The 21,560-nt window shown below is 31.8% G+C and overlaps 2 protein-coding genes across 2 annotated transcripts; one reads left to right on the top strand and one right to left on the bottom strand.

Moving 5' to 3' along the window:
• Positions 1 to 832: 832 nt before the first annotated feature.
• On the bottom strand, positions 833 to 2,290 carry LOC100784707 (pentatricopeptide repeat-containing protein At1g77360, mitochondrial). Its single transcript, XM_003552915.4, has one exon. It carries the CDS (start codon positions 2,288 to 2,290, stop codon positions 833 to 835), a length of 1,458 nt encoding a protein of 485 aa, XP_003552963.1.
• Positions 2,291 to 8,717: 6,427 nt separating this feature from the next.
• Positions 8,718 to 10,521, top strand: LOC100810010 (putative transcription factor bHLH086). The gene is made up of 5 exons (XM_003552828.5): positions 8,718 to 9,432; positions 9,538 to 9,639; positions 9,750 to 9,815; positions 9,916 to 9,981; positions 10,130 to 10,521. The coding sequence occupies exons 1-5, from the start codon at positions 8,770 to 8,772 to the stop codon at positions 10,250 to 10,252; spliced, it is 1,020 nt and encodes a 339-aa protein (XP_003552876.1). The 5' UTR covers positions 8,718 to 8,769; the 3' UTR covers positions 10,253 to 10,521.
• The last annotated feature ends 11,039 nt before the right edge of the window (positions 10,522 to 21,560 follow it).

Genomic DNA, 21,560 nt, shown 5'->3' with positions numbered 1-21,560 from the left:
AACGTCAGACTTAAAGGGTGCTCATTGGCGCCTCAAGATCAATCAGTGAATCATGTATAACAACTACATGTCTTCAAGTACATTTTTTTTTTCTTTTTGTTTCTAACAAGTGAAATGTGAGCACCCGACCAATAAGTACAAAAATGCAAGCAAAAAAGCATCAATAGCCAAAGTTGAAAATCTAGATCAAATCAGAAACAAGTGATAAAACAAACAAGATAGGTAAATAGGCAAACCTTTTTTTTATAATATATGCCTGAAACAAAAATGTTAGGAACCGTGATTCTAGATGGAATAAGTGTTTTAAGGTTTATCACCATAGGCCCAAAACTAATAACTAATGTTAGTCTCTCATGTTGGGGGTAGTAAGGGAATTGCTGAGTTTGTTGGTAGTAATGGGGGTGTGAGCATTCTGTTATAAGGGAGTGCTGTAATGATTGTGGGATCAGGTTGGGATCAGAAATGAAACTGGGAGTGTATAGACTTTCTGTCACTTGGGGGAGCAATAGCTCTCAGATATTTTCCTTTCCCTTTCTTCTCCTTCCTCTGTCACTTACCATTTCTGCAGGTACCTTTGATACTACACGTATCATTAAACCTGTATAAACTTCATCTACCTTTAACCTTCTAAAGCAATTCTAGTAGGATCTTTTGCAGAAACTATATACAAAGATAACACGTGCTGTAGTATATTTATCCCATAGCAGAATCAAAGTATCACCTTAGATAATAACCACTTCAAAATTCTTCCCTCTCTACCAGACAAAAGCAAAACATTCAAATTCGGCACTAATATTAAGCTAGACAGTTTTAGCGAAAAATTTCAAACTACCTAATGAGACTTAGACTTTCTCAAAAGGTCTTCATACACAAATTCTCTTCTCTCCTTGATAAGGCTTTGTCTCAGCTTTGACATTGTGTTAGAGGACAACCTGATTTCCCTGTCAATCATATCCTCAGCATACTTAACCGCCTCCGGGAGCCTATTCAAATCACGCAGCCCCACAACCAGAAAATTCGCTGTCCGCTCCAAATCCTTCTTATAATTCTCCACCAAATACTTCCAAACCTTGATGGCCATAACAGGCTCCCCACAGTCCACATACGCCTTAACCGCCGCATCACAGTTATCCTGCTCGGGCACACACTCATTCTTCACCATCTCTGCAAACACCACGGAAGCCTCCCGCAACTTCCTCCCCTTGATCAAGAACTTAAACAACAAGTTATAAGTCTCCACATCAGGAAAAGCCCCTTGGTAAACCATCTCATCAAGCATCCTCCTCGCAGCATCGGTGTCACCACGATAGCAGCACAAACCAATCATCAAATTGTACATCTCAGCGGTGGGCTGCACCACCTTCCCAACCACCAACACCTCCCAGAAAAACTCAGCAGTCCTAACATCATGACTCTTAACACACTCATCCAATGCAGCCTTCAGAAACCTCACACCAGGAAAACACCTCCTATCCCTCATCGAATCAACAAACTTAATAGCCTCAAGCAATCCATCAGGTCCTCTAACAAGTGTACACAAGAACGAATCATAAGCCGGCACATTCAAAGGATCCCATCCAATCTCAATCACCATCTCAGCAAATGTCTCCTTAGCACCAACTACACCATTCTCCCCTTCCCACCCCTCCATTAAAATCGCATAAGTATCGGTATCCGGCCGGACCAATTTCTTGGCAACCTGCAAGTAATCACAAGCATCAAGAGTCCTACCATTGCTACAAATAGCACTCAACAGCGAATTCAAAGCAACAACATCCCTCACAACACAATAATTGTCCATAATCTCGAATGCCATAATTGCTTCCCGGATTCTATCAGCTGCAACATAGCTGCTGAAGACAGAGGCGAATGTGGCGAGTGAGAGCAACCCTTCTTTGTTCATTGACTTAATAGCGTCCCACATCGCGTCAAAGAAGCGGTTTTTGCCGAGGATGTCAACGACGAGGTTCCAGGAGTAGGGCGTGTGGTTGTCGTTTAGGTGGCGGCCGCTCCAGCGGAAGAATTTGACGGCCTGGCCGGGGAAGCCGTAGGAGAGTTTGAGGACTTCTTCGACGTCGTGGGGGGTGACGGAGATGGCGGCGGATTGGAGGGAGTGCTCGACGGAGGCGGCGGAGGTGGTGGCGATGAGATGGCAGAGGGATTTGATGTTGGAAGGGAGGTTGGGGATGTCTTGGAACGAAGGGAAGGTTTGGGGCTTCTTGGAGATTGGTGAAGGAGATGAAGAAGAAGGGTGTGCTCGCTTTCTGCGACCACCAGGACTTTCTTCCATTCTGCAACCAAATAACGAAACCCTAACAAGTACAAGAGAGAACGAGTTCTGTTCCAGCAAGATCACGATCTTCTTTCTTTTATATGGGAGATAATAATAATAATAATAATAAATTATTATCATCATTACTACTGTAGAATATTAGTTGTGAATTTATTAATTTTTAACTTTTTATTTGTGGGTGAGTTCAATCTCTCTTCTTTTTTCGTTCACTTCACTGATAAGTCAATCTTACACTTTCAAATTTCATCATCATTTAAAAAAGTTTTTAAATTTGATATCTAAATAAGTTATTTTGATGTATAATATTTTAAATTCACATCCAAAAACATGATTCATCTGGTTAAGTACCCTAATTTCAACAACTAAATTCATATAAACTAATGTCAATGAACAAAATTTAAAATTCCTTTTACATGGAAACATTAAGCAATACAAAAGACTTCAAATTTTTGGTGATGCAGCTAGAAGCAAAAAAGGGCAAAAACACCAAAAGGGGATACTTTTACAAATTATTTACCAAAAAGGGACTCTTTTGCAATTATTTCCGAGGGGGTCTGTTTTTTTATTGCAAAGCGTCCCCCACCCAAGCGCTTCCACTGTGCACGTGACACGTGGCACAGGGAGGTAGCGCCCCTGACGCAGGCGCCTTTGGTAGTGCCCAGGGGTCAGGCACTATTGGTGGCGCCCCTGCTGCAGGCGCTACGGCTAGCGCAGGGCAGCCAGGCGCCTGCCCCCCCCCCCCAGCCTCTTCTTCTCACACCCCCCAGTCTCTTCCCACACCCCCCCACCCCAAAATTTTATATTTTTTATATTATTTATCAAAAATTTAAATTTTGTTTCATCTTTCTTATTAGTATTATTTGTTATTTTTTTATATTCCCACACCCCCACCCCAAAATTTCAATAAGATTATTTTTTATACACTCTAAATTGTATATTTTTTGATTTGTTTATCAAAAATTTAAATTTTTTTCATTTTTATTATTAGTATTATTTGTTATTTTTTTATGTTTTATTATTCTCTCTTTTTGAAGTATATATAAGTACATTTTCAATAAAATACATTTTCACCTAAAATACATTTTGAAATCCTAAAATGTTTTAAAATGCTTTTTGATTTGGTCAATTCTTTTTTGATTTGGCCATTAAATTACGTTAGAGATCATTTTTATTTATTTTTATTTATTTGTCGTTTCAATCTTATTGTGCAATGCTTTTAAAATAAATAAAAATAAATAACCATAATGTTAATGACACATAAATCAAAAGTGATCTCTAACGTAATTTAATGGCCAAATCAAAAAAGAATTGACCCAATCAAAAAGCATTTTAAAACATTTTAGGATTTCAAAATGTATTTTATTGAAAATGTACTTATATATACTTCAAAAAGAGAGAATAATAAAACATAAAAAAATAACAAATAATACTAATAATAAAAATGAAAAAAATTTAAATTTTTGATAAACAAATTAAAAAATATACAATTTAGAGTGTATAAAAAATAATCTTATTGAAATTTTGGGGTGGGGGTGTGGGAATATGAAAAAATAACAAATAATACTAATAAGAAAGATGAAACAAAATTTTAATTTTTGATAAACAATATAAAAAATATAAAATTTTGGGGTGGGGGGAGTGTGGGAAGAGACTGGGGGGTGTGAGAAGAAGAGGTTGAGGGGGGGGCAGGCGCCTGGCTGCCCTGCGCTAGCCGTAGCGCCTGCAGCAGGGGCGCCACCAGTAGTGCCTGACCCCTGGGCACTACCAAAGGCGCCTGCGTCAGGGGCGCTACCTCCCTGTGCCACGTGTCACGTGCACAGTGGAGGCGCCTGGGTAGGGGGCGCTTTGCAATAAAAAAACAAACCCCCCCCCGGAAATAATTGTAAAAGAGCCCCTTTTTGGTAAATAATTTGTAAAAGTGCCCCCTTTTGATGTTTTTGCCGCAAAAAAGAGGTTGAACAATTAGCAGCACGTAACTCTATTACGCCAATTCTAGGTATTCTTTACTAACTAAGCTTTATTACATATTTTTAGAATTTTTTTTCCTTTTTGGATGTACAGTAACTAATTGAATTGAATAAATATATAAAGCAGATGGTGCTACCTCAGGATTACTTTATGAGATAATAAAGTAAAAATATAGCATTTTTGGTGCACTCAGAGCGACCAAATCAGAATGCATTGACACTATTTATGCTAGTTCAGCCGCAGTAGAAAATACAGGAAATAACATTGTTTCACTGGCTGTAAACAATAAATTTCATTTTATCTTTAAAGTGTATTCCTCATCTGTCCATAGTTTTGAAAGTTCCCATTTCCCATTCCCACTGTCTAGATTGATCTTAATGCTCTTTGTCAATTCCCATGGGATCAACATGCAATAAGCCAATGAATGTTGTTTAGTAAAGGAGAATGGTCATTATTAAAGGATTTATTAAAACTTAAAAGTGTTATTTTAGTAAGTCATGTCATTTGATTCTGTCCCTATAATAATCTTCTTCATGCTTCTCATTCTAAATAAAACTTATTCAACCATGTTTAAGATGAGCCATTGGGGTATTTTATTTCTGGGTAAAATAAGTTTGTATATGTACGTATATAGTTTTTGTAGTGGGGAGAATGTGCTTGCTTTAGTGGCTATGTAATTAAAACTATCAAGCTATGTATGTACACTGGGATGTTGGTTTAGAAACAAAGCTTGCTGTTTACTTGTAGACGTGTTTCGTATTAATTAATTGAATGTTTTGTTGTGGGAATTTTGCAGGTTGGCAATTGAGGCATTTTCTTTGAACAGAATCGCATCTTCTTCAGTGGCACAGTGAGCATGTGAAAGTGATTAATGATCATTTTGGTCTTCTTCATAGGCAGCAGCATAGCGGAGAGAGTTGTATAGAATATAGATATCTTTGGTTTTATTTGAATGCTTGTGGAGCATATTTTTACTTGTTTATTTTGTGATGCTTTGGATTTTGAAACTTCTGTTGTAGAATGAAAACTGATTTGCTAGTGCTTTTGGCATTAGCCTGCATCCGTTTGAATCAATGGTGCCAAGTTATTGGCTGTGGCTCATTTTGGCTTTTCGCTCTATGCTGAGTTGTTGCTAACTTGCATATTTGCAAGTTGTTCATTAGTTTTAATTATGGTGACTGTGATGATGTCATGCCATTATTTGATATTAAATGAGTGATGAAATTGATGATTATTAGAATGCGACGAGTTGAATAAATAGTGCATCCGTTTATGACTCGCCACTAAATGATTGATGAAATTGAAAATTATCAGAATATTGAAGAGTTGAATAAATGGTGCATCCGTTAATGGTGCGAATATAATCAGCAAGAGTGTTTTAATTTGGGATTTGGATTCTCTTCACGATATGGTCTTGTTAAGTTGTTAGAGCAAAAAACTAGGAGAGTTTAACTCAAGATTAGTTCATTAAGTGGAAGAATTTTCATGGTTTAAGTATTGTTACATTGCAAACGGATAGGAAAACAAAAAACTGATGTCCATATGATAGGAAAATGAATTGCTAGTGCTTGTGTAGTCTAATTCATAATGAAAACATAAAACTCCTATTTTTAAACACTCCAATTTCTCCTTAAACTGGTTTACACTCCATATGATAGGAAAATGTCCATTCAACTGATGTCCCTTCAATCCAGTTTCCAAATACAGCTTTATGTGGTTTGGCTAATTTAACTTAAACATGAAAGTTTCTTGTTCCAGTAAGATAACAAATACAAAGTCTAAAAATCAGGGATAAAATTAATACCCCTATTTTTTTCCCCTAAACCACTTCACATTACTACAAGGCAGTACATAAAAATCGGTCTGGTTCTACTTCAAATTTTGAGATAGGGTCAAGTTATAGTTTAGACTATCCCCATCAATAAAAGTATAAAACAGTAATGACGTGAACATTTCTCGTCTTTATACACTATTACACAGTGTATGTAAAAACATATCATTAATTAGTGCTAACCCATGATTAAGTACAACATCAATAATTAGCCAGGTGCACCCAAACAACAATGAAAAATCTAATGACTCAAGCAGTTTGAAAATTTGAAGATGCATGGTGGATTGAATTCTGATCAGTGCATTGATTATAAGTCTCCAAACAAGTTCATGGGTGAGAGACTTGGATAGACAGTTTCCTTAAGGTGAGGAAAATGAATTGCACCTTTTTCTAATGCCAGCTCTGGATCTTTCAACTTTGTCCTGTAATTTGCTTTTCTGTGGAACAAAACATGTGGATGATGATCTTCTTCGGGTCAACAAAAGATATACTTGACTATCTTTCATGAGCAGGCAGAAATGGTCCTGCCCCTAAGAGAAAGAAAACAAAAAATGAGAACACACAAGTGATGGATCAAGGAAAATAAAACCTGGCTTGACCTTTCAAAATCATTTTTGGTTTAAAAATTCATTTTGATCATTTGATAGAATCGTTTCAAGCGAATGACATCTTTTGTTGAAGATCCCATGACTATGACAAAAATAGTGTATATGAAGTTATGAACCACTCTTGTCTCTTGAATTAATTTTTAAGATTGAGTTAGACTTAAATCTAAATTATTGATAGAATCATAGTTCATCCTAACAATTGTTATTAAATTTATTTGACTACTTATTATAAATAGTTATCATCAGATTACCTATATATGTCTAATCCTCAACATGAGGAGTATGTTGGGCATAACTAAGAGTATATATAAGTATAAGATAATTTCATCTCTTTAACTAGATTTTAGAATTGAGTTAGGTTAAAATTTAAATTTCAAGACTTTTTCTGGCCAACCATGAATGGGGAAAATCTTGCATTAGCCTAAGCTATTAAAATTGGATGTGCTAGCCAAATAATTTATTTGCGCGTCATCATTATGGTAATTAATCATTAATTAACTAGAATAGTTAATCATATACTTACTGTTTTTAACTTGGTACATTAGGTTTGTGTTGGAAACTGTTGCATGCTCTTAGAGTGTCACCTAAAATTGTTGTTATTTCATAAATATTTTGACATTTTAGCATTAGTTAGTGATGGGGTTCACTATCCACTCTATTGTTTACGTCTATTTTTCTTTTAAATATTTGCAAGTAGTGGGCTCTATCACTAAACATGACCGAAGTGTTAAAATTTAAATGTAATGAATGTTTGACAAAATACAATGAAATGAATGCAATCTTACTTGACGCTTCATAAAAATGCAATAATTTTTCAGGGTAATGCAAGTATTTCTTACGATGGTGGACTTGTTTCTTTGAAGTTTATTTTTTTCAAAAAATGACCTAGTTCATATGGATCACTTGCTCTAGTTGAGTTTACACCATGTAACTCTTTAACTAGTTAGCATATTAGCATATCTTATATGTTCTGTTTAGTAAATATTCGGATTATTTTATCTCTAGCTCCCAATTTACTTAGTTGTCACATGTGTACTTCCTCAAAACCTTTGGGCTGAGTTTCGATTTCTTTCTTTATTCTTCCTTAGTTGTACTTTTGTACATGGCCGTGTTGACTTTTTTTCCCTATTTAGAATTTGAGCTACGTAACAAGATACAAGAGCTATCATTCTGTGAGTAATTAATTGTGTTTGAGAATAATGCCTTATGTTTATATCTCTCTATCTTATGTAGGACGATATTTTTATTTGAAACCTCATATACTTGCATTAGTGGGAACTTCTGAGACTACTAAATTAGTTGGAATTTATTCCATGAGACTAGTAAGTTATCAACTACAAACTGAAAATTCAAGTTTAGTTATTATTCTCAAGACTAGTAAGTTATCAACTACAAGACCTATTATGTTAAGATTCAAATTTTCCATGCAGCTCCCCTCCTTTATTAATTTTCAATTTTACTACAACCAAATGGAATTTAGAGTCAGGAAGTACATAAATGGAACAAATACCAAATCTTCATGCCAATCAGTATTGTTAGCCTATTCAATAACTATTTCCAGACAACAGCACAGAATGTAATTAACATACTGTATATAAAAGAAAATACAACTCCACGTGCTCATGGTGATTGAAAAGGAAGCATGTAAGAAGCTACCTCAAGTAGTTTCCATCTTCTTCATCAAATAGAGACGTGGGTTATGCGATGGAACCGGCGACCCTTGTGCCATTTTGCAATGTTTTTATCTTCTCTCCTTTCAATGCATTAATTTCTGCCAGCTAACAATCCAAACATGAAGATGAATTATTCTGACTTCATGGAATTCATAACCCTGCCTTAATATTATAGTATTAGATTATGATTTCTTGTTTCCCCATACTTAATATTTCTGTTGTCACAGTGTCACACACTATTCCCATCTCCATTAATACATAAAATAACATGAGTTGAATATTTGATTTGACATCTACAAATAGGCCTCCCTTACTAGTTTGTCTTTATCATTGTTGACCAGCCTGAACAAACCCACCTCAATTGCTTTTGCAATTATTTTTCCTTTTACCTCTCTAATGGCACTGTCCAAAGACCAAAGAATTCCACATGATTCAAGCATGAGCAGCAAGGTTCAAAACTGTGTTTTCAGTGAGACTAGTGTGGAGATTACCTCCATGACTGTTCATAGGGTCAATGAGTACCACAAATCTGTGTTAGAAGAGGAAGATGGCTCACAAACTACTAATGGTCTCAGCAATGATTCAGCTGTAACACGTTCTCCTCCTTTATGTGGCAGTCGCAAAGATTATGCTTATAAGGGCACAAACTATCAGCTTGAAGAAGCAGTATCTCTGATTGATTTCAAAGGGTATAGCAATATCCTGCAAGCTAGTGGATCTTTGCTTAGCTTTCAGCAGAACAAGATGGTCCCTCTCAACTGTTACTTGAAAGATAATGGTCAGAAAGAGTATTGTGTTTGGGAGAATAATTTGCATCAAGGCCACAACCATTGGAATCAAACTAGTCCAAGAAGCACTAGAGACATGCGCCTGGTAGAGAATCTCAATTGCTTTCAAACTTCTAGTGGCTATAGCCCCATAGTTAATAATGCAAAAGAGAAGCAACATGGTCAAAGTTCATCTGGGTGGCTCTACTCAGCACCAACTATCCCTAATGATATTAGTAGCCTCCACAAGTCAGGAGCACAAGAATCAGTTTTGCAAAAGCGCCCTTCGATGGTATTCCTTATATATACCAAAAAAACCCATTTTCAGAACTAGTCCTTAGAAACCTTTCTGAAGTTTGAATGACAATTGAGGTGAACTTTGATTTTGTGTTTGCAGGGAGAGAACATGAAAGCTGCCAAGAAGCAGTGCTCAACTGAGAGCAAAACGCCAAAACATAAGTCAAGCCCATCCAAGGATCCTCAAAGTGTGGCTGCCAAGGTTTGCTTCTATCCTAAGTCAATTTATGTTAGATATGTGCAAAGTTTTGATTGCAAAGTAAGCAAAACTAAAATAAGAGATTCAATGTTGATAGAATGTTTGTCTCACAGAACCGAAGAGAGAGGATAAGCGAGCGGTTAAAGATACTACAAGAACTGGTGCCTAATGGCTCCAAGGTGGTTTTCTTTTTCTTTTTCTAGCCTTTCATTTGTAGCAGCAAGGCAAGGCTTTTGACTTGTTAGAACGGTGTTTTAACTTTGATATGAAATTTGGCAGGTTGATTTGGTTACTATGCTGGAGAAAGCAATTAGTTATGTAAAGTTTCTTCAACTGCAAGTGAAGGTGAGGCTTCAAACACTAGTTTTCTTCTTCTGATATATAGTTTTTTAATGTGAAAAATTATTTTCGTTTTTCTCTATCTAAACTATATAATGCTCTGAATTGAAATATAGCAAGTGACATCTTTGTTCTCTTATTGTTAATGGTGCAGGTGTTGGCAACTGATGAATTTTGGCCTGTCCAAGGTGGAAAACCTCCTGAAATTTCTCAAGTAAAGGAAGTCATCGATGTCATTCTTTCATCACAAAGAGAGAGAAGTTCATGCTCAAAGTAGACGACTAGAAGATCATGCGTCCAATGAAATAATGTCAGAGAATAATTCAAGTACAAAATTTCAGGCCAAGAAAAGTCTTACTCTGTTTGTTGTTAGTTCTGAAGGGCATTTTAGAAATTCAGAATGCACGAACTTTATGTAACTTCTAAAATCTAAACCAATATCTAGCAGTGTATGCTGGGGCCTCTACCTTTTCCTAGAATTTCATTAACAAAATATCTGTATCTCTACATTGTAATTTTCTCTGTATTAGTTATTACAATGAAGTGTTCTATAACTAGATCTAAAGTATTTTCCTTCTTCATTAACGATTATATATAGTATATTAGCTTACGTTCAACATGCATATTATTAGGATTCAAGAAGACATCAATCACGCGAATTTGTCTCAATACCAAAGAAATTATGCTGCTGCTATTGCTGGCAAGAACAAAAGCGATAAAATCATAAACTGTAATTTGACTTTTCTCCAAATTGACAATAGCAGAATGAGTTGTTACCCAAGAAGTAGCCATGATGGTCCATGCAACAGCTTGAAGGTTAGAGTAGGATACTTCTTAGCTCGCTTTTGAGCATAAAAATTAATTAAGTTGTCAGTTGACAGATAGAATTAATACAAATAAAAATTAAAAATTCTAGGAGCAATAACAAATATATGTTGTGTGTAATTTTTTATAATTAATAATGAGTTAAATTTTAATGCATGAAACAAGGCATTTGTATTATATATTTGCTAGAGACCATGTTTCATGCATGTCAAAAAAGGAAGAACAAATGTTATCTCTTGTAGACAAGTGAAAGAGATAATCGAGGTTGGTCGGGCTTTGGTTAGTTTGCACATTAATTAGTTTCACAACTTATGGTTTAATTATCGAACCCATCCGAGTTTTCGATTAGATTTCTCCTCATAACCTCGTCTATATATATATAAAAGTAGCACTTTAAAAAAATACTAAAAGATATTAAAAAAAATTATTTACCAAATAGTCAAACAAATTTTCAGTCGATAAAAATAATTAAAAGTTATCTGATTTGTCGAAATCATGTTATTATAGCCATTTAAAAGCTAAACGAAAATTAGGAGCCACGTTCCTTGATCTGATATCCAACACGTGGCATTGAGCTTTGGCCTTTGATATTGGGACCACCTATTCATGTTGGCATCTTCTCCATAATTTCAGACTTGTGGATATAAAAGAGATCGATCCTTCAATGCATTTCAAAGGATCTAGATTTCATCTTCATTTCATTATTACTCGGGAAAAGGAGAAATTTTCTAATTTACCACTGTAGAGCTCCCCAAGCCTAAACTCATCACTTTAATAAGAGCCTAACTTTAGCATCAACAACAATCAAGAATCTTTTGGTTTTGTTAGCAATCACCATCGTTAATATATGGCATAATGCAGATATAGCAGTTATAACCTGACCATTATATGAAATTTATTCTTACTCTCCCTAGCTCCCTCCTATATTTGTACTTTCATCCACACACACGCATATGAACCTATATATAGCTAATACTACAAACTTAGAGTTTTGCCTTAACAACTAATATTATTGACTTTTATTGTGTAGTTTATTCAGATAAAACTTTAATTTTGGTTAGAAAATAATGCCAAAAACCTTTAAATTACTGTGCCTAAGTTTTGTTGTTAAATTATAGACAGTAAAAGGTGATCCAAATGTGAAATTGCTCAACAAAAACATGAAAAATACAAATCCTCACGGTAGCGAGAAGAGGAAGAATGCATAAACTTGCTTAAATTATTGACAATAAAAGGAGATTCAAACGTCCAACTTTGGAGTATCGAGGAAGTTCTTCTCATTTCCACAGTACTCAGGTAACCAAAATTAGCGAAGGATTCTTGCTAGAGTGGAGAAAGAAAGAGCTTGCTGGATTTGTGAGGTGTGGTCTGGTGTATGACTTTAAGCAACCATGATGCAAGATTGTTTTATAATTCAGTTTGGTTCACTCATTCTTTTTTATTTTTAACCATCCTAATTATTAAAAAAAATGTTTCAAATAAAGGTGTGTGCCTAGGAGAGAGATAGGCATCACCGGCACTTGTGAGGTTTTAACAAACTTTCCCAACATCAACATCTTCCATGACTATTTTCCAAATGTCAACATCTTGTATACATGAAATTTTTTTGGTACAAATCTTGTGTATCAAATGCATCATGTGTTTGAATTTATCACCTTTGAAAGTGGGACAATTTTAGTTTTTTCATTGGGTACTTTTGATTTTTTTTTTATGGATTCTCAATCAGTAAGTTTACATAATTCATATACGGATTGACAATTCGTATGCATATTTTACAAATTAATGACTTAGGCAGAATTTGAATTTATAAGATTATTAACACAACGCTCTAACCAACTAAGCTAATAAGTCAATTATATTATAAAATAATTAATGTCGCTATATATAATACTAAATATTTTTAATATATAATTAATGCACATGTAAATTTACATAATAAATTTTGTGACAATTAATTTGTTTACATATATAAATTTTTATAAAACTTATTATTTTTATTTAAAATTTATATATGAAAAAATGCATTATTAGATCAAAATTAATTGTAATAAGATCAAAATACATTATTTAAAATTTTTGCCTTATTACAGTTAATGTTGATCTAATTATGTATTTTTTTACATATATAAATTTTAAATAAAAATCATAGATTTTATAAAAATTTATATGTGTAAACAAATTAATTATTAGATCAAAATTAATTATCACAAAATTTATTATGTAAATTTATATGTGCATTAAATATACATTAGAAATTTTAGTGTTATATATAACGATATTAATTATTTTATAACATAATTGGTCTATTAGTTCATTTGCTTAGAGCGTCGTACTAATAAACAAAGTCATAGGTTTGAATCATAAATGAGCCATTAATTTTAAATTAATTTGTAAAACATTTTAAAAAAATTGTAATCCATAACATACGGATAATGTGTTACGGATTTGTTTATGGATGACGTAAACTTTCGGATTACGAATCCATAAATTTATGGATTACAAAACCATAAGCTTATTCTCATGTATTATGAATCTGTATTAGCTTTATATAGAAGGGTAATATTAAAATTGTCCATCTTATGCTAGGTGTACCAACAATTTAAGATGCGTAAAGCAATTGCCAAGAGATAGAAGGGTAACTCACGAAGGAATTACTTGGGGCACTCATCATTTTTACTTGTACACCCAACAATTTTCTAAAATACCAAAAATGCCCTTATGGATATTTTTGGTTATAAATAGCATATTAGCTTTTTCATTTTTGCAGTGCTTTTTTTTTCTTCATAAAATCACACTCCTTTAGTGTAACTTGTTTCCATTAGCGTCTTTTTGTGAGTTTTTGTTGTTGTCAGTGGTGTATGTGTATTATTTACGGATATACGGTAAAGTTCAGTGATTTTCGTCGTCGGAAAATTTTTTTAATGATTATAATTTTTTTACAAAATTTGATAATTAAATAAATTTTATATTTAACTGAATGTTGTATTTAGATATTTATTATAGTAATTAATAGTTAAAGAAATTTTATATTTAATTGAATGATGTATTAGGATATTTATTACAGTGATTGAAAATTAAACAAATATAATATAATTGAATGATGTATTTAGATGTTTATTATAACAATTAATAATTAAATAAATTTGGTATTTTTTTACATATGTAAATTTTTATTAAACCTGTGATTTTTATTTATAATTTATATATGTAAACAAATTAATTATTAGATAAAAATTAATCATCACAAAATTTATTATGTAAATTTACATGTATATTAAATATACACTAGATATTTTAGTGTTATATATATCAAAATTAATTATTTTATAACATTATTGATCTATTAGCTTAGTTGGTTAGAGTGTTGGATTAATAATCTAAAAGTTAAAAGTTTGATTCCTATTTTGAACCATTAATTTATAAATTATATTTTTGAAAAAAAAATCCATTGGGCCACTTACGGATGACAATCCGTAAGCCCAATACGGATTGCTAATCTATATTGGACTTACGAAAGACTAAAATCGATATTTCACATGTTATGCTAGGTGTACCAGAAAAAAACTAGGTGTCCCTAGCAGTTCCCCTCAGGGGGGTCATAAGCCCAAAGTGAACTAGACAACAAGAGTGGGCAGTGGCTTCTTGTATTCCACGAATTAATCATACACTTATTTTATGTTTTGAAAAGGCTAATCTGAAATGTAATTCAGATTAATCTTTTTCAGTGTAAAAGGTGTCACAAATTGGAAATATAATTCTACATTCCAGATTAATCTTTTTAAAAATAGAAAAGGACAACAAGATGGACTTCAAGAGGTATCTACACAAATATTACAGGCTAGGTTTGCCCCCACACCTGTTTGCTTAAGTAAATCTTGACTTCTCCCACTCATTGTTCAACAGCTCCCTGATTCTGCGAACCAAACCTTGAGAGTTGAGAATAATCCATAATTTGGAACTTGGAACAACACAGAAATGAGGTATTTATGTATTTTGTCACTCATGTGTCGTTGCATGATTTACTATAGTTTGTGTACTTGTCTCAATTTCAAACTGGGCTTTGCTATTTTCATTTAATTTATTCAATAATGTTTGTAGATATTATTGGTTCATCAAACGCAGTTAATTTATATGGGGGCTTACGTGTCATTTGCTGAATATATTTAAGCATATCACAACTTCAAAGATATGAAATTAGACAAAGAGAGGAAAGAGACGGCTTCCGTCGGACAATTGTACGGGTTGTCTGGCTGATTTTTATGATGAATTTGTTATTTTCAATTTTTATGATTTTAGATAGGAATTAGTAGTAACAATGATTAAGATATAATTGATAATGATTTGTGTTTTTAACTAAGTAGTTTAAGATTTAAATTTTAATTGATCATTAAATAAGAAATAAATTATGTTGAAAAAAAATATTCATCTTAAATGAACTCATAATCTCCAATAAAAGTTTAGTCAGTATATATGATCAACTTCATACCAATAACAGGAAGAAAAAAAAAAGATAAGAATTAATGTAGAGATTTTCAATTTCCACTTTTAGAATGGCAAGGAGTTAGACCGTAGAGTTCAATAACTGAGCAAATAAATAATAAGGTAAATTAACTATAGTTGACGCCACGGTAACACTAGGATAACAGACTAATAATTAAATAACTTAATTACCTAAAGTTTAATGAGGACCAGGTAGCTTAGAAATGACCAGGTGTATTCTTCAAATTTTAAATAATCTCACGATTCCCATCCTAACCAAATGGAATAAAATTATATGCATGTACACAGTACAAAAGTTGAACTTGACTCTGTAACCCGAGTGACATAATGGTACGGGAAAGAAAACCCTAAGCTATAAATATTGATTTTAATTTTAAAAAGTGAAATGTTGTATTAGCAACTATTAGAAAAGCAAACAAGACAATCAATATATGAAGTTTTAGGTGGACTACAAAAGTTGTTTTTATCTAACATCCATTAGTCTTGTCAAGCTAAATTATAATTTGTTTGTTACGTAAAAATTGGAATTTGCCAGGTGGTGGTGTCTTGACCCAAAGGGAATTGGGGAATGATATCAGAACTCAACGATGATTAATTCTTTTCCAATTTACATTCCATATTTTTCAAAGAGACATAACTCTTTGTATGATGCAATGCGGTGGTTGAGAAATATATTTCGAAATTAATAGATTTGTCATTTTCATAATACGGTAAACATCAACTTTCTTTTATGTATGAAACTAGGAAAATATGTAATATACAAAATTCATATTTTTTAAAATAATTTTAAATCAATGTTTAGAAATGTTTATTATAATCGTCTAAACTTTAAAATATATAAAAGCATGTTTGATGCCTTTTTAAAGTTAAAAAAATTGTTGAGTTTGGTTAATGATAGTTTTCATTTGACATCTCATTAATACACGTATACCCCATGACTGGGATGGCACTATAAATATAAGGGATGAGGAAGAAATTTGTGGATTGAGAGCCACGTGTGGCTATGTTCCTTCCAATCATTGATGAGATGAAGATACTATCGTACATCCTTGGCCTCGTATTTCAGACAATACGGATTTAGCTTAATTATTTAGGATGTCATTTTTACCACCTGTGATGCCTACCCATGTATGATATATCTGCTTAGCCACAGGATAAGATGGAAAGAAGAAGAAAAAGCTATAATATCTGAAATGGCAATTAATTAGTTTGAGTTTGCGAGTGAAAATACTTTATATACTTTTTGTCAGGGAATGGCTCTGCGTTTTTAACGTTGTCTTAATAATTTAGGGTTATAGAAGAAGTAATTGTTAATGTTCTCTTGATTATGTGCCCAAAAAAAAAAAAAGAGTTACACTATGCTGAAATATTCGCGTATGTGATTCATTGATACGTTTGAATTTGTAATCAAAATCTTTTGAAGGATACACGTGCTGGGGAAAAGGAGAAAACAAATGGAAATGAGAGGGGATAAAATTGTCAATGTGTGTAACAAATCATTTTGCTTTTCAATGTTAGACAAATGTGAGTTAATTACACAAATGGAGAGAACATGCATAGTTTAACTTTAAATGCATTGTAAGCATTAAAAAAACTCTAAATACATTGTTTTGTCCATCTTACTCTTAGTTTTTTACTTTTTCAATTTCGTTAACGTATTATTATTAATGTTATTAGCATGCTACCCATTTATATTATTTATTGCATGTCAATATATTTTTAGATGATTCTTCAACCTAAAATTAATTTGACATTTAGAATTAATTTTCTCATATAAAATCAAACAGATAAATATTCACTTCAATTCATAAAAAAAAAGATAAATATTTACTTAAAATCACAGTATCTAATATTTTAATGAGATTTTAAATGATGAAAGGTGAATTCAAACATATAGTGGTACTAAATGAATTGATAATTATGTACTATCCGGTTCCGGCAAGATCCCTTGGACACAAATAGATGAGTCACGAACAATAATGTTAATAACAACGTTATCATAATCGATTTACAGTAAAATCATGCAAAAATCAATTTGTTTTAAATTTAAAACTTCCATTAATCAACTTAACAGTAAATATGTCAAATGGGATTTCGTAAATCATAAAAGATCAATTCCAAAATAAACACAAATCTTTACTGTAATTTTCCCCATTGGAAAAGAAAATCAAGCCGATATGCTATTGATGTATGAAGAAAATCACATCATGTGAAGGATATCTTGCTCGTTGTTGATACTCCGCTTGCCAATGCTATATCAGAAAAACTGCAACGTCGATACTCAATTTATGCGATTCTCACATTTGATGATACTCAATTTATGTGATTCTCACATTTGATAGTATCTCAAGTCTCAAGTTTAAATTGCATGTATCCCTTCTACGAGAGAATGCATTGTCAATAATTTATGTGTCACGCGATATTCTGATCACCAATATGTGTCAACAAAACTTATATACCTAAACAGCTTGATATGCACCTATGTTGTCCAGAAAGCTTGACCGTGTTGGGATTTGTTGAATTCAAGGTTGCTTTAAGATTCCCTTAATTATTTGCGATATTCATCTCTTTTGGAAGTTTTAAATTTGAAACAAATATGTATCCCATGATTTACTGTTCCAGATTAAGATAGATTTTAAAATTCAATGTTTGTTAATGATTCACCTCTTTGTGTTCAAGTGTCGCTCGATTATTGGCTGAAACCATAACTAACATGATGATCCTGAGTCATGCAATAATTTCTGGTTGGATAAACTCAAAGATAATATTTGATAATAGAAAAATGTTTGACAAACACCTAATATGTTATCATACACTTAGAGAGAAAAATATAAATATGATAAAATTTATAATGTGATAGGAAGAAAGATAAAGAAAAAGGAGGAGTGTTATTGGGGTATTTAAAATAAATGATAGTTTTATATCTCATTACTCTTAACAATATACATAAATAAGGAAAGAAAAAATACATGCTTAAATTGATATATTTCCATGATTTGAATGTTGAAGATCTTTTATAGATATTCCTACCCCAATATACAAAGGAGAAAAAAATGAGTCTCCCACAAATTAGGATTCTGCCAATTTTGATAAGAATAAATAATTTACTAGTTTAATTTATTATAGGCTGTGGGTCGAGTAAGTTGATCTACCATGTCATATTTTCGTTTTAAGATTTTACTTTAACAGTTACATCAATATACAATAATTAATATATATATATATATATATATATATATATATATATATAATATTTATATGAAATGATTGATTTCTTATTCAACGGTGATATATTATCATATTTATATATTGAAAAATTATATGCTAATATTTAATATCTCACATATTCATAGTTTGATAAAAAAAATTAATTAGATGCCATATATTTTTAAGTTTTTAATTATTATTTTTAACGTGTTAATCTAACTTCGTATAAAAATATTAGTTAGAATAAAAGCTTAAACAGGCATAAGAGAAACAAAAAATTTAAAAATTAAGTAAAAGATCAGGTCGTCTTACTCTGAACAAGTTAATTGTTTTAGTTGAATTTAATTAAAGATCAAACTATAACTTTTTTAGGTTAATGATCTCCATCTATTCTGACATTCCTAAAAAAATGCAAAAGAAATTTCTCACTTTTTTCGAAACCATTCCGCGCTCAATAATTTGAATTTTGAACCAATAATCTTCATTTAGTGCTCATAGATAAAAAGATGTGGTGAAAAGCTTGCAAAAGATAGGTTAAATAAATTATTTTGTTTTTCACTAATTTATTTTTATTCAATTTTATTTTTAAGCAACTGTCTTGATCCTCTATTTCTTTAGAATCATCCTTGTATCCATCTTCATCTTTGATTATTATAAATTTTTTTTCTCATCCTCATCCCTGTTAGATATCGGGTATACATGTACCAGTATTATAATTACAAATTATATATTTTTTGTAAAGATAATGTAATTTTTTTAAAAAAATTAAATAGAGTTAAATATATTATTTATTCAAGGAGTCAAATTTTAAAAAAATTGAACAATGCTAAAATTATTTTTTTTTAAATGAACAAAGTTAAAAAAAATTAAATAAAATAGGAGTATTTTAGTAATTATACATGTTGATATGAAATAGATAGATATGTCCTGATCCCATTTTAAAAAGTTAAATATTACTCATATATATACTTGTTTCCGATCAAAATAAAAATTATTCATCAAAATTGAGATGAAATAAAGTGATACTCATAAATATGAATTTGTTTGTTATGTATACCTAAAATTCAAACTCAAGATTTACTTAGCCGTTTGAAAAGGTAATGTAAATCAACCTTTTTTTAATGCTCAATCATGTAAGTGTAAACATGTAATTAAGCAAACTTTATAATCAATTGAATATGACTTGAGGTAAGTAGCTCGATTCAATTATTTTGTTTAGATATGTTACACTATCCTTGCAGTTAGTTTTTCTTTTAGCACTGTTATATCCACCGAATTGAGGAGTGAGAAAAAAAATTCGATCCACTAACAATTCAATATCTTTCACTGCTTGTACTGCAAAACAATAATTTAATATTTTTCCAAGATAGATGTCACATTATAAATGAGTAGGTCAATTTTTTGGCAGAATTAAGCGGAGGATAAAACCTTTTTCTTTTTTTCTTATTTACTGGAAATACACCAAACCTTGCATTCAGTGTTAATGCTTTAGTAACCGATGTAGTTCAAGTTTCTTTTCCTAGAGGATTAAGCCTCTACTTTATGTAATTCAGCCAAAAAAAAACCTTGCATTCAGTTATTAACCGTTATTAGATGTGATCGATCTGATGCATAGGACTCGTGTATAAATCATTTACCGACAATTATTTTATTATCTAAAACATTTTCTCAGTACAAATATATTTCAGTCATTTATAAATAATATTTTCAGTCAATTGAATTCGCTATCCCTTTGTATTTTCTTTTGCATGTAAAGTGCAAATAATAATAATAATAATAATAATAATAATAATATACTTAGATTTGAGTCTGGGTAGGACCACATGAGCAATCAGTTCATAGAACAAGATGGTGACAAGTCACTTTTGATATATATTTGAAAGCAAGGATGGAAATTTACACATACGTACATACACGCACGTACATACATAGAATTGACACGTGTGATTCGAACATGAATTGGCCAACATAATTGTCGGTTCAATTGCATGATTAAGGTGGCACGTTTTTAAAAAGTGTGGCCACATTTATACGCAACAATTAATGGATAACCGATCCATTTATATATGGATACAAATGCAATCACCATAGGGCACTGTTGCTATGTTATCTCAACGATGGACACTGATCGAGGAGCAAAATATTGAACACTGCCACTTGGCTCATAATAATTGGCTAGCATGGATACATGATAACTTCACAATTTTTTCTTTTTGCCTTTAAAAGCTTGAAAATGGAAAGTGGAGACTATGATTGCCACTACAGAATCTCAAGTGATTTAGTAAATGAATATTCGGATCAAAATTCATTCATTTTTTCAGTGGAGGAGTGATATCATACTTCAATAAGCTCGATCAAAGTCATTGCATCGCATCTTGTCCAAATTTATCTCATAATAATTGCGGTTGTGGCTTGTGAGATGTTTTAATCTATTTTCATATTATAAAATTGAGCTTTTATTTTTCAACCAGATCTTTCTAGAAATTATTTATTTTTTATTATAAGTTGTCTAACTTCATCTTTTAAGAGAGAATATTTAGGGGAGGGATGATCGATGCTCTAATCCAAGATAAGAAAAACTTTTAAACTCAAAGACTGTTCATCATAAAGAAACTTACATTTCGTTGTTGTTGTGTTCAATAATAATGTATTGAGTATTTATTTAACAAGTTTCACTTTCTTGCACACAAAATGAATTCTAACTAACATCTTAAAAGACTTAATTATTTTCTACTCACAGGGATATAAATGTTATATCATAGTCGAATTAAAAATGAACTAAACTAACTTGAAATCACTAAAGAAAAATTACGAGTATATTAATTATTAGCCTTAAAAAAACAAATATGATTTACAATATTATAATATAAATATGATCTTACTTTTTTTATTCAGTTTTAATTTTTTTAATCTATAAGTTTAAATACCAAAAAATCTCTTCTTTATATAATTGTTGTTGGCCATTTCTTTCCTTTATAACGTAAACATTTTTTAAAGAAAAACTAATAATTACGAAATGTCAAATAAAATATTTTTATTATTTATATACGAAT

Source organism: Glycine max, chromosome 18 (genome assembly GCF_000004515.6).
Source record: "Glycine max cultivar Williams 82 chromosome 18, Glycine_max_v4.0, whole genome shotgun sequence".
In the NCBI taxonomy this organism is placed as follows: Eukaryota; Viridiplantae; Streptophyta; class Magnoliopsida; order Fabales; family Fabaceae; genus Glycine; species Glycine max.
The sequence above is the reverse complement of the archived record's forward strand: the minus strand, read 5'-3'. Positions and strand labels throughout refer to the sequence as shown.